At 25.3% G+C, this 13503-nt stretch overlaps 1 protein-coding gene across 4 annotated transcripts; it reads right to left on the reverse strand.

Annotated features, from left to right (window-relative positions):
- Nucleotides 1-289: 289 nt before the first annotated feature.
- On the reverse strand, nucleotides 290-11612 carry LOC137001782 (uncharacterized). 4 transcript variants are annotated; one of them, XM_067360929.1, is made up of 9 exons: nucleotides 8266-11612; nucleotides 5295-5553; nucleotides 4155-4361; nucleotides 3739-4060; nucleotides 3495-3639; nucleotides 2603-2679; nucleotides 2165-2320; nucleotides 1444-1616; nucleotides 290-1258 (listed from the first exon to the last, which is right to left on the reverse strand). In XM_067360929.1, exons 1-8 carry the CDS (start codon nucleotides 8556-8558, stop codon nucleotides 1459-1461), a joined length of 1617 nt encoding a protein of 538 aa, XP_067217030.1. In that variant the 5' UTR covers nucleotides 8559-11612; the 3' UTR covers nucleotides 290-1258; nucleotides 1444-1458. The 4 variants fall into 4 exon arrangements, with proteins under 4 accessions (XP_067217030.1, XP_067217029.1, XP_067217027.1 ...); XM_067360928.1 differs by having other exon boundaries at nucleotides 290-1321; XM_067360926.1 differs by having other exon boundaries at nucleotides 290-1616.
- Nucleotides 11613-13503: the final 1891 nt, after the last annotated feature.

Raw genomic sequence — 13503 nt, forward strand, 5'->3', positions numbered from 1 at the left:
TTTTTCTTAGAATATAAAATGCTGCCATTTCTATAATGATACGTCTTTTGAAAGATATAACTCATAGTCATTCTTACTCATAGTTATAAACAGGAAAAAAATTAAAAAATTTGACGTCATCCATCAATTTGTAGCTAAATGTTCAATGCAATTGGATAAAATAAATTGTACGTACCATTATAGCAAAGACATTCCGGTACATTTAATTGATATCAACTTCTCAACTCTACTTATATTTAGGTAATAATCTTTGGTATTATATATAAAATACATACAATAAGTCAGATACTTTGCCTTATTTGGTTAAGGCTGTATAATAGTATAAAATAAAATCACAGTTTCATACTATATGTAACAAAAAAAGAATAAAAACATTCATATATCTTTGACGCAAGAAACATACATTTACAGAAATTGAATGTCTGTATCTGATTATAAATTATACCTATATTTTGACTTAAAATAAATCTGAAAAAAGCTGAAATTTCTATAATCTATACATCTTTCAAAATATACAAACTATTATTCTGAGGGTGATCCTACAACGCAAATTGTCGCCTGATTGTCAGTCAATACAAAGTATTTTTCAGTTAAAGCCATTATTAAGTTGTCATTCTTCGCGATAAAAACCGAAATTTTCAATGCACTGTAGAACCACTCTGTAGACAAATAGAAAAAAGTGTAACGTGTTTAGCACTTATTATCGGAGAAAAGAATCGAACTTTTATCTATCTTATTAAAGTAAGTTATTAACTCCGCTTGCAACAATGTATAATCAATCTATAGATGTGTATATATGTATATATATATATATATATATATATATATATATATATATATATATCTTTCCAAAGTAAAATTACACAAACATCTATCTCTATCACAGAATCTTTTTGTCATCAATATTGATATCATTCGAGTAATATTGATATCAGTGTTTTTGAAACTTAAATTCTCGAAACTCATCAAGTAATATTAATATCAGCAATTTTGAAATTTAAATTTTTTACGTGGATAGATATAAATGTTTTATGTAGATAGATATGAATGTTTTATGGTTTTCTAATTCTTACGTAATTATCATATGTTACGTTACATATCGGACATTGATCGGCTTCTAAACGTTCGATGCATAAAAAGCAACAAGCCAAATGACCGCAAGGTATAAAAGCATGTGTACGCTCGTTTACAAGACACACAGTACATATGTTTTTCGTACATTCTTCTTCTGATGCAGTTTAATATCATCCTTCAGTTTCTAATCCAAAGAATAAATATGATTTACTTAATTTAAATATAAATATTCATCTTCCAGTACTTTCTATATATTTTATTTTTATTAGAAAAAGAAAATGTTAATATTAAGTATATAAATATTTGTCGAAGTTAACAAATCTTATTTTATTTTAATTCTGCATCAGTAGAATGCTGTGAAATAATTACCTTGCTGCAATTAAATTAAATTCTTATTCTGCGACGTTTTTTTGATGATTCTTTTGATGATATTTTTATTTCTTCCTTTGATACTTTATCTATCCTTTGTAAAATCACCTTTAACTCTGGTAATTTTAAGATATCTTGTTTTTGTGTGTTTTCGTGTTCTCTATTAAAGTTTTCTGTTAACAAATATGATACTATAGTAATATATTTATTATAATAATATGATAGCGATATATATTTTTTAAAAACATAAAATCCCGCATAGAAAAATTTGGTTATATATGTCCAAATTTTTCTATGTAGGATCTGAAATTTGTGTTACTGTAATTGCAAAATTTATTTTTAATATAAACAAATATATACATCTTAGATGTACAAAAAAGATTGTATTATAATTTGTGTTTGTAAGGGAATATAAATAATGATATGTTTAATATGAATATATATACAATAACTTATTATATATCCGTTATCAATTTTGATGTATAAAAACATTAATTTTATAAGATCAATAACAGTCAAATACTAAATCCAAAAAAAAAACAAAATTGTTATCTAGTAGAATTGTTATAAATTTATATAATATATGTTATGTTATTCAGTTGTAAAAGTAATAAAAATAAATTTAATGGAGTATATTATTTCATTTTATTCAAACCACTGTATTTCACTTTTTTTAAAAGTATGATGCTTGCAAATGTAATATTAAAATTTACATGTTTACCTTTATCAGTGTTTAACACATTATTTTGTCTTCTTTTGTGATATTTTGTACGTGAATGATTCATTTCCTCATAATTTAATGTTTGTAATGGTGTTTTCCTTTTTGTATTAATTTTTGTGTCATCTTCTATATTATGCAGTGTATTTGATTTTGTTTCTAAATACACATGATCATATTCTTCATCAAATGTTGAATTAGGAATGTTATCTTTTGTAAAAATATAATTTTTATATTAAATTTAAATATATATCCATACAATCAAGATATTTAACATTTTTATTTCATATATATTAAATATTTTAAGAATATAATATCTTTACAAGATAAAGTTTTTTTTGTATATATTTATTTAGATGAATTTAAATCAGAGGGTAGTATTTTTCCACTTTGCGAAAGCTTCAAATATCAAATTTTATTAATTACTAATAATAGACATACCATTAGAAAGTAATTTATCCTTTATCATATTTTCATATTTGTCGTTGAAAAAACGTAAGAAATTGTTGAGATCCAACCTAAAAAGAATAAAAAAATACTTTTACTATGTATTGCATATATACTACTATGTATTACATATGTAGAAATAAAAAAGAAACATATAAAAATATTAAATTTACAATATAAATGCAGGATGCCGAAAATGGAAATTAATATCTTCATTTCATGTTCAGTCGCAAATTTAGTCGTTTTTAATGAAAATTATTTAACACAAAATTGAAAATATTGATATTTATTTTTAATTAATCTTTACGAAAAATCAATCTAAAAGTAATCTTATAAATAGAATCACACATTTATCTGTTCTTTTAGATACATCAATTTTTCTTGTAATTATCTGATGTAAAAAAATGTAAGATTACGTAAATTGTTATTTTTTAAATAGCTGTTTTTTTCAAAGCTTTTATTTAAAAAATGATAGGAATCAATAGATATAAATAGTACACAATAGGTTTTCAAAAATATACTGCTTATATACAAAAAAGTAATTGAAAAAACGACAATAAATTAAATTTTTTTATAAATAAAGCTATTCTGTGTGCTTTTATAAGTCGACTTTCTTCTCATTTAAAAAATTTATATTATATCGATTCTCAAAAGTCTCGAATCTCGATGCGGATTATTTCTCGCTGTCAAGTCAATTTCATATCTAACAGCTCTTGATTATCGCGTCAATTTATGAATTGTTAAAATTAAAGTCTGTTTTAGTCTTTGCATAATACATTATATAATGTATAATCAATTCGCTATTAATGTGTTATGCAAAGATTAAAAATTGCGAAAGAAAACGTCGATGAAAGATTATGTGTTATAGAATTTTATATAAACTAACCTGCCTGTTGCAAAATAGTTTTGCATTTTTAATATTTTATTATCTCGGTTTCTGTTTTTAACAGTTGTATAATGCCCAGTAGTTTCGGTTGTTTTTAAACGTTTCAGTTTTATTTCTTCGTCAGTTATTAATATTCGCAGATTATCTGTAAGCATATTATTTTTATTATTTGTCATATTATTATTTGTCAAAGTTTGTTTACTTTATATATAAAATGGAAAAAAAATATTAATGAGAACATTACCTAAGAAACTCCAGACGTTTTCATGAGATTTACTGAATTTTCTTCCTGCTATGTTATGGAAAGTTTCTGTTATATTATTTGTCCTTACAGGACAATCATAAACGCTGACTTTTGATGCTAGTGGTAACCAAGTTTTGCGTACATATGTTAAAAAATCATTAACAGCAGGATATTCATGAGAAATTTGATCGACTTCAAATTGTATAAAGGAAAGTGCTTCCTCAAAACAATCAGAAGGAACCAATGCCATACTCATAGTCATTGATAAAATGTTTCTTGGTGCATCCATTAAGCCTAATCGCCGCCAATGACGCAAAAGTGCCTGTAAGTGAATATTTATGTATTATAATAACTGGTTTATGTAAATAATATAGAATAAACATAAAAAATAAATTATGTAAAAGTATAATGCACACTTGATTATAGTGAAACCAACACCCATGTGCTGCTGCTGCTGCTGGAAATTGTTCATTTATCACTTTCATGGCTGCTGTCTCATAGTCGCTCATTATAAATTTTACATTATGTTGAAGCATTGGCACTAACTCTAGAATTTTGTTCCAAATAGCTCTGTACATATTACTAGAACGACTTTCACACAGGATAAAGATCATAGCAATACCCTGCAAAATAAACAAATTACAGTATTCCTATTATAATTAAACAATGAATAAGAGTATGGGATAAAGCATCAATTGATATTGTTCAAATCATGATTTTATTGTTTTTTAAAGAAAAAACATATTTAAAAGGCTCATAGATTTATTATAAAGAATAAGAGAAATCATATACTTTTATATAATTTATAACTTCATAATATACATATAAAATAAATATTAAATTATATTTTTTTAAAACTACTTTTTTTAAACTTGACATTTTCTATGTCTATATTATAAAAAAATAAAATTAGTATTTATTAATAAAATAAATTAACTTATATTACAACTTTTTTATACTATTTTTTTTTATGATTTATTGAGTAATATTATACATATGCAATATTTTAACTAGTGATAATTCATGTTATAATATATTTTTATTACTTACTACATTTATATATCGAGTATGTAGTGTATACATTTGATTCATTAATGGTACACGTGGAACAATCTGCAAAGTTAACATTATTTAAATGTATTACTTTTAACCTCTTAAATAGTAGACTCGTGTGTATTAATAATGATACTCGGTATAAACTGTGAGGATGACGAGTCAGTAGTTGGATATTCTTTTATAATAATTAATTTGTTAAAACTTTATGATCACTCATCCATACATGACTTTTATATACAACTAATTTTATTGCATTGATAATGGTTGCGTACTTGACCGAAACATCTACGGTTTTTAACATCAAAAATTTAATAAATAAACATTAAGAGTTTTAACAAATTAATTATTACAAAAGAACATCCAATTCTGGCTCGTTATCCTCACAGTTTACACCGAGTATCGTTATATATTATTTTTATTGTATACATATACATATACATATACATATACATATATAGAAACAATATACTGTGTATGTATTATAAGATATACAAACTTACATTAAATGTGCCATCGACATAAAGTTCTGTTGATTTTTGTAATTCTTGCAATAGCTCATTACTTGTAAATATTAATGCTTTTTTTCCATCGCTGCAAGTTACATTTCCTTTGTAAAATTTATCAAGAGGTTGGTAAGTTGATAAATTCGTAGCAAGAGTCTCCATATCTTTTGGTAAAGTTTGGCGAAGTTTGATTCTTTCACGGTACAATGTAGTTTTCAATGTTGCATATGATAATGTTGTGGCTGCTTCAGGATATCTATATTACAAACAAATATCTGTATTACAACAAATATAAGTTACAAGCAACAATAATAAATTCTTATATTAATTACAGAATTAAAATTGATATCTCAAGAAAGAGTGTATGTAATATCTATGATTCATGTTTTAACAAATCTATGATTCATATTTAAAGTCAAATGAAAGCGTACAAAATTCAGAAATAAATTGAACAAGTAGGTAGTATAGACATTATATGGTATGTACAATATTTCTTCAAATGTTCTCTAATTTGTTCTCATTAACTAGTATTTGTGAGAAATGATCTTATTTAGAGCAAAATTATTTGTAAACAAATTATTCGTTTTTCTGCAAAAAATTCGTATATTTGATCCTTAATTTTATTTAATTTTGTTTAACTTCTTTGTAGAATATACACATATATTTATATAAGACATAAAATGTCATTATTTATTTGTACTAAATTTATCAAAAAAAGAAACAATAGCAGAAAACATTGCACAAATAACAATCAATAAAATCATTATATTAATCAATTCTTAAAAACTTCTGTTTCCTACTTTAATATGTAAATAAAAATTGTCAATCTTCATGACTATTCAAATAAAATAATAAAAAATGAATATTATAATCATCTTTGTAGTATTTATAATATTAATGTTAATAAAATTAAAAAACTTACATTACAAATCAACAAATAAATTATTTATACTATATATTTTATAAAAATTTTTTAAATTGTAAGAAGCCAATATAAAATAGATATACTGTATTTAAAACTTTAAGCTCATAAAAATATGTTGAGCCTTTGAAAAAAAAAACTTGAGGTTTGTTAAAACATGAATTGAATGAAAGTCACCATACATAGGGTGTTCGTCTAATTAAGTTCGGACAAATCATCTCATAACTGATTGAAGTAACTTATATAAATCGAAATATGGTTCTTAGTCCACAATAAAATGTACATAAAATTTTTTTTAACTTGTGACCTTTTTGAGTTTTAAAGGTCACCATTGTTTTTATAAGTAGAATCATCATAATTTTCTTAAAAAAATAGATTTACTTATCACATTCTGTATAAAAAGTTATAAGGGTATAATAGAAAAAAAAAATAGTTTATATTTTATATCTTAGTTTGATCTATTTTGTCATAAAATACAAAATACCTAAAAAAAACATTTAATTTTTGAGAAGCTTAATACTTTTATGCACTAAATAATGAGACAAATCAATTGGTGCAAAAAATACAGTTGCTTTAAAAAAAATATGTAATTTGCAACATGCAGTTGCATACTTTTTTTAAAAACAACTGTTTTTTTTTACACAATTAATTTATTCCTCATTATTCTGTGCATTAAGGTATTAAGATAAGATTACCGAAAATTAAATATTTTTTGAGATATTTTATATTTTATAAAAAATATGTCAAACTAAGATATAAAATATCTCGTAAATTATTCATTTTTTGTTCATTACATCCGCATCCTTATAATTTTTTACACAGAATGTGATGAATGGATTTATATAAAAAAAATTAATTTATAAAAAAAATTGGTGGTTTAATTTAAAAAAACAATAAGACCTTTACACACACACACACACACACACACACACACACACACACAATATAATAAGAGAAGTAAGAGTTATTTCTTTATAGGATATTAATAGGGCATACATTGTGGAACAAAGAAAAGCATTAAATAATAGCAGAAATGTAAAATTTAGATACATTTAAAAAAGCTTAAAAACTTGTTAAAAAAAAGTACAATAAATAAATCTCTTTTAAGAAGTTCAAGATGAAGGTAATGAATAGGAAGATGCAGAAAAAACAACAGAAATTAAAAAAGAAAAACCAGTCAAAGAAAATTGGGGAACAAATTTAAAAAGATCTAAAAGAATATGTAATACACCAGATTGACATATAGATTGTATACTTATACAATATTACTATAATCTTTAATTTAGAAAAAAAAAATGTAATCAAACAAGAAAAAATCTCCAAAAAAAAATATTTAGAGTACATATAAAATTGAAGATATTAATGAATTAAAAGAAAAAAATATCATTACACAAGTGGATTTTCAGGATTAAAAATGAATGATAGGAAATTCAAGGGAGATACTTGTAGTAAAAAGTTAAACAACATAAATAGATCAATAAAAAATTTTTAGTCCTGTGATTGAAACGAGGAGTCAACCACTGTAGCAATCATTGTACATTTTTTAAATGTACAGTAATATATATATATATATATATATATATATATATATATATATATATATATATATATATATATAACATATAGACAATCACAATGCAATAGCATTAAAAATAGAGTGCTAGTCAAACATCTAAAATAGATGTTAAATTCAGATTCATATATAAATTTATTAAAAATAAAGTAATAAAACTAAAATATTGTTCAAGAAATGTTAGCAGATATTTTAATTAATCCATTAAATTCTGCAAAATTTGTTAAATTAAAAAAAAAATTATTATGCAAATAACACAAAATTAAGAAAGAGTGTTAAAATAAGAATGAAGTTAAAGTAATTTTGTGCAAATTTTATAAACAAAGTAGTGCGCGCGCGTGCATACACACACACACACACACACACACACACACACACGCACACACACTATTTATATATATATATATATATATATATATATATATATATATATAATGTTCTGAAAAATATACTAAAACTTGAAAAATACTTACTTTCTGCAGACACTATCAAATATTTCTTTCAATGGTAAAGATGTATCTCGACAAAGTTGCAGCATTTCTTGTTTCATGATAAAATGCCTTACTTTCCATTTTATTGGAACATGAGTATGATCTTGAACTAAATGTATTTTGCCATCTTTATCAACTTTAAGGGTACCAAAACAATTCGTAGATCGACGAGTATTACATCTTAAAATATTTGGATTACGAGAATCCTTGTTATAAGTATAATCATCATAAACGTAAATTATTGTACCAGATTTCCTCCCATTTATTTCCTCCATCTAAAAAATAATTAAAAAACGTTAAAATTAATAAATTATTAACAACAAGCTACAGAGCCCAAGCTGGATTTTCGTGCTTAATTTATTGATATATTATAACAAATGTTTAGGTCAATCTAGACGTTTCGACCATCTGGTTGTGGTCATCTTCAGTAGTTAGTTATTATAAAATTCGGAACATATTAATAAACAATCGTTACTTATAAAACTAATTCGGATATTACAATCTTCTTATATTCGTTACATTTAAAAATTGTTTAGAAGGACAACACATCTTGAAAGTCATGCCTCTTCTAATAACACCAATCTTAAGATCATCAGGAAGGAAATCATGTTTTACATTAAACATACACGATGTCCTTTTTAAAACTTGAATTGTGGTTGATTGCAATTATTCTAAAACCAGCATGAACCAATGTCTACTTTTATCTTTATATTACTTGTTATTTATTAAAATTACTACAAATATTCTTACCTCAATGCATAGCAGTACCGTCATGTTGTGTTTTCGTGTAAACTTTCTTATTTTAAAAAAACTAAGAACCAAAACTAAATTCGGTGTAACGAGTCAGTTTGCTAAAAATGATATTGGAGGTCCGTGTCGTTTGAGTGGACATGGCAAACTAGTTGAATATAATAGAGGATATATTAGAGAACTCGTATGTGAAGGAGATTCGTGGTGGGAGAGTGAGTGATCTTTAAGCAGTAAACAAAATTAATAATATAATTTAAAAAAGTAGAATTAGAAATTGCTGGATAATAATGTTATATTGAAATTACTAACAGTTTTGCTATACATAAGCATTTCTCACAAATTCTTAGAATGTCACAGAATTCATTTATGGCATACATATCTGTACTACTATTAATAAGCATCTCCTTAAATGCACTCATAGATATAAACAATACTTTACTCACACTATATACAGATGCTCTGTACTCAATTAATATGTATTTTTTAAATGCAAAAACTATTAAGAGGATGCTGAAGTCATATTGTTACCGACCGAACTTCTAATTTTCTGGAAAGTATGGCATTTTTTATTGCTTTGATAGAATTACAAATCCTTTGGTGTAAGTAAAGTGCACATGCTAATCTTTCGGTGGATAGTGAAATTTAAACCAAAAAATAAAAAAAATTTTTGAAAATTTATCGACAATGTCACCTCAAAGAATTATATCTTTTATATCAAAATTATACTGCTTCAATCTGCAAAACAAGAGTGTGTGCCGAAGAAGAGCGTATGAAACTTTAATGGAAAACCAAAAAAATAGAGCTTAGAGACTTATTTTCAAAATGCCATACTTTTCCAGATTTATGCAAAGCATGCGTGCAATATAGAAGAAAATGGTAGAAAAGAGCTATAGATTAGTTCCGCGATTTTGGGATAGAGGCGCTATACAGTTCTCAGTGCTATCTGTCATATACAGAATCTTTTAGGTTAGTTATGTGTGTTAGTTGTGCGTGTGTGTGTGTGTTTGTGTTATGTGCTACAAAACCCGGCTGAAAAAAATGGGTTGAAGGCACTCTGAAGGATAAAAAAGTGTATGTATTATACATAAATTTTGCAACATTTTTGCAAATATTTATATTATTTAGTTACATACGTTCATATTCTAATTTCTGTAAAATACTTTTATTCATGTGCTTCATGTGTTTATATTATATATATTATGTGCTCCATATTATGTATATTCACATCAAAGTATCTATGTAAAAAGTTAATATTATTTTGTATATTGTATATATTTTTATAATAAATGTATATGTCATATAACTTATTTATAAAGCATGAAATATAAAGGTATTTTTAGTTTCTTGTATGTATAACTTGTAAAAAAATTTGGATAAAAAAAACATTAATTTTGTGACTTGCAATAATCTGTTTCAATATATACTTCTTTTAAATACTTACAATTAGCCTTATTTTATGCGTTTACCTTGGTATCTAAAATACACATCAAAATGTAAAATTAATTTCTAGTTCAGTAGAAAAAAAAACATTGTAGTCTTACACCAGAGAGGAATGATAAAATATCATGTATATGTAATAACAAATAAATCACTTTTCCACTGACATTATACACAACTTTGCAGAAATAATTTTATTCTGTGAATTTTGAATGTGTGGTGCAGTTTAAAACACACAGTCAAAATATGTTTATATTTTTTAAATAATAGTTCTGATTTTTCATGAATCACAGTGGTTTTATAAAATGTTCAATTTTAACAGTTTTTATTAGACTGTACTTTAGACAATATTATATTTTGCCATTTCTCTCTGTTGTAAGACAAGAATGTTTCGTTTCTACTGTAATACAAATACATTTTCGATTTTGATACGTATTTTAAATACCAAGTTAATCACATAAAATAAGGCTAATTGTAAGTATTTAAAAGAAGCATATAATAAAACAGATTATTGCAAGTCGCAAAATTAATGTTGTTTCTTTTATCAAGATTATTTTACAAATAATAGACACAAAAAAATAAAAATATCTTTATATTTCATGCTTTAGAAATAAAAAATATGGCATATATCATACATTTATTGTAAAAAAAGTATACAAAATGATGTCAATTTCTTAGAAAGATATTTTGATATGAATATAGATAATATGGAGCATATAATATACATTATATATATACATAGAGCATATGACGTAATAAAAGTATCTTACAATAAAGAATAAGACAAGCCAGAAGCGGTTTTCTCGTGGACTGGCATTAGAAAATTCTTATTCTTGTCTTCAAGCCAGAGGCGGTTTTCTCGTGGACTGGCATTAGAAAATTCTTATTCTTGTCTTCAAGCCAGAGGCGGCTTTCTTGTAGACTGGCAATATAGAATAAGACAAGCCAGAGGCGATCTAACGTCAGCTAACAATTTTTAATAAATATAGTCAGAGGCGATCTAACGTCAGCTGACCGTTTAGAAAAAAGACAGCTAAAGGCGATTTATTCGTGAACTGGCAAATTGTAAGAAATATAGTCAGAGGCGATCTATTGTGAGCTGACAATTTTAAATAAATATAGTCAGAGGCGATCTAACGTCAGCTGACAGTTTAGAAAAAAGAGAGCTAAAGGCGATTTATTCGTGGACTGGCAAATTGTAAGAAATATTGTCAGAAATGATCTAACGTCAGCTAACAATTTTTAATAAATATTGTCAGAGGCGATCTAACGTCAGCTGACCGTTTAGAAAAAAGAGAGCCAAAGACGATTTATTCGTGAACTGGCAGATTTTAAGAAATATTGTCATAGGCGATCTAACGTCAGCTGACAGATTTGAAGAAATACGTATTTATTTTAGTTAGCAATTTACTGCACGTGTGGTCTGTTTATATTTTATCAGATAATTTATAAGGTCATTTAACCTTTTTTCTCGCAATTAAAATTCTAGCGTATGGCTGAATGATGTACATACGAGACAAAATAGACTTATACAAGGTGTCTAATAGATATAAGTTAGATATGATAAAATATTTTATTTGAAAAATGTATGTATAATACTATATATCTAATTGGAAAAATATGTTATATGCTTTTCCTAAATTTATTCTTATGTAATTAATACAAAATAAATAAATAAGTTAATTAATTATTGAATACATACATATACATATTGAATATAGTTATCTTTATTTTGTATTTTATATAACTGAAATGATATATACTTCCATTATTTCAGTCATTATCATATAAAATACAAAATAAAGATAACTATTTATTGATTATATGTGTATATGTATATATTAATTAATTGATTAATTAGTTATTTAGTATTTACTACATAAGGATAAAAATAAGAAAAGTATATGACATTTTTCTTCAGTGATATATATAGTATTATATGTATATTTTTTATTTATTATTTTGTCATATTTAGTTTGTATTTATTTGACACCTTGTATACGCTTATGTTTTCTCGGACATTATATTGCAGCCTTGCAACGAAATTTCAGTCGAGGAAACAAGCGCAAGCATCGTTTGTTTACAAACTTCCGATGACACACGTACACAGACCACACGTCAGTGTAGTGAGTCACCACTACAAACAAATGCGTACACACAGACCTACGCGGCATAGGTCCGTAGGCTGCGCCAATAATGTCATTTCATTTTTAGTACCATCAAAATGATGGCGCTTTCGCGTCGGAGTTCGCCCGTCACTTCAGCATCCTCTTAAGTGTTACTATTTATTTTCAAAATTAACACATAGTTTTTTCATTAAAATTACAAAATAAGCTATTTTCTTTTAAAAGTATAGTACAATACATAAAATATAATAAAATTTGGAATAGCATAACTTCTTTCCACATAAGCTGAATTTACATTACAGTATATAGAATAATATTCGACTATTATCGAATATTATCTATAATATTTTGCAATTTATTCAGAATCTGTTTTATGCTTAGCAAGCTATATTAAACTGAAATTAGCCATATGCTGATTAAATATTTCATATAAATAAATATATATAACGGCAAAACTAATTTCTTAAGAAAAAGTTATTGTTTATGAATATGTACGTGATACTTCAAACTAGAATTGAATACATTAATACATAGCAAGTAAAAAATTTTTCCTTTAAGTACTATTTTACTTACATTTGTAACGGAATGTTGACAACAGGCAAAAATACGCTTGGATAAGAACAATGTAAAAAAATATTTCGGTATATTTGATATTCTTCTGTAACTTAGAGTTACAACACGAGCACGGTAATTATAACAAAAGCGGTATTACGACAAGAGCATCTCAAGCACATATAACGACATACGCGAGCATAATATATATATAATATATAATATAGATTTAAGGTTATGTACCGCGGAAAAACATCGCAAGAAACATGCACGCATACGCTGCATTTATCAGATACAACGTTGGCACGTTATAACAAAAGCGATTTTACGACAAAAGCACATCAGACATGTAACA

This window comes from Linepithema humile, chromosome 8 (assembly GCF_040581485.1).
Source record: "Linepithema humile isolate Giens D197 chromosome 8, Lhum_UNIL_v1.0, whole genome shotgun sequence".
In the NCBI taxonomy this organism is placed as follows: domain Eukaryota; kingdom Metazoa; phylum Arthropoda; class Insecta; order Hymenoptera; family Formicidae; genus Linepithema; species Linepithema humile.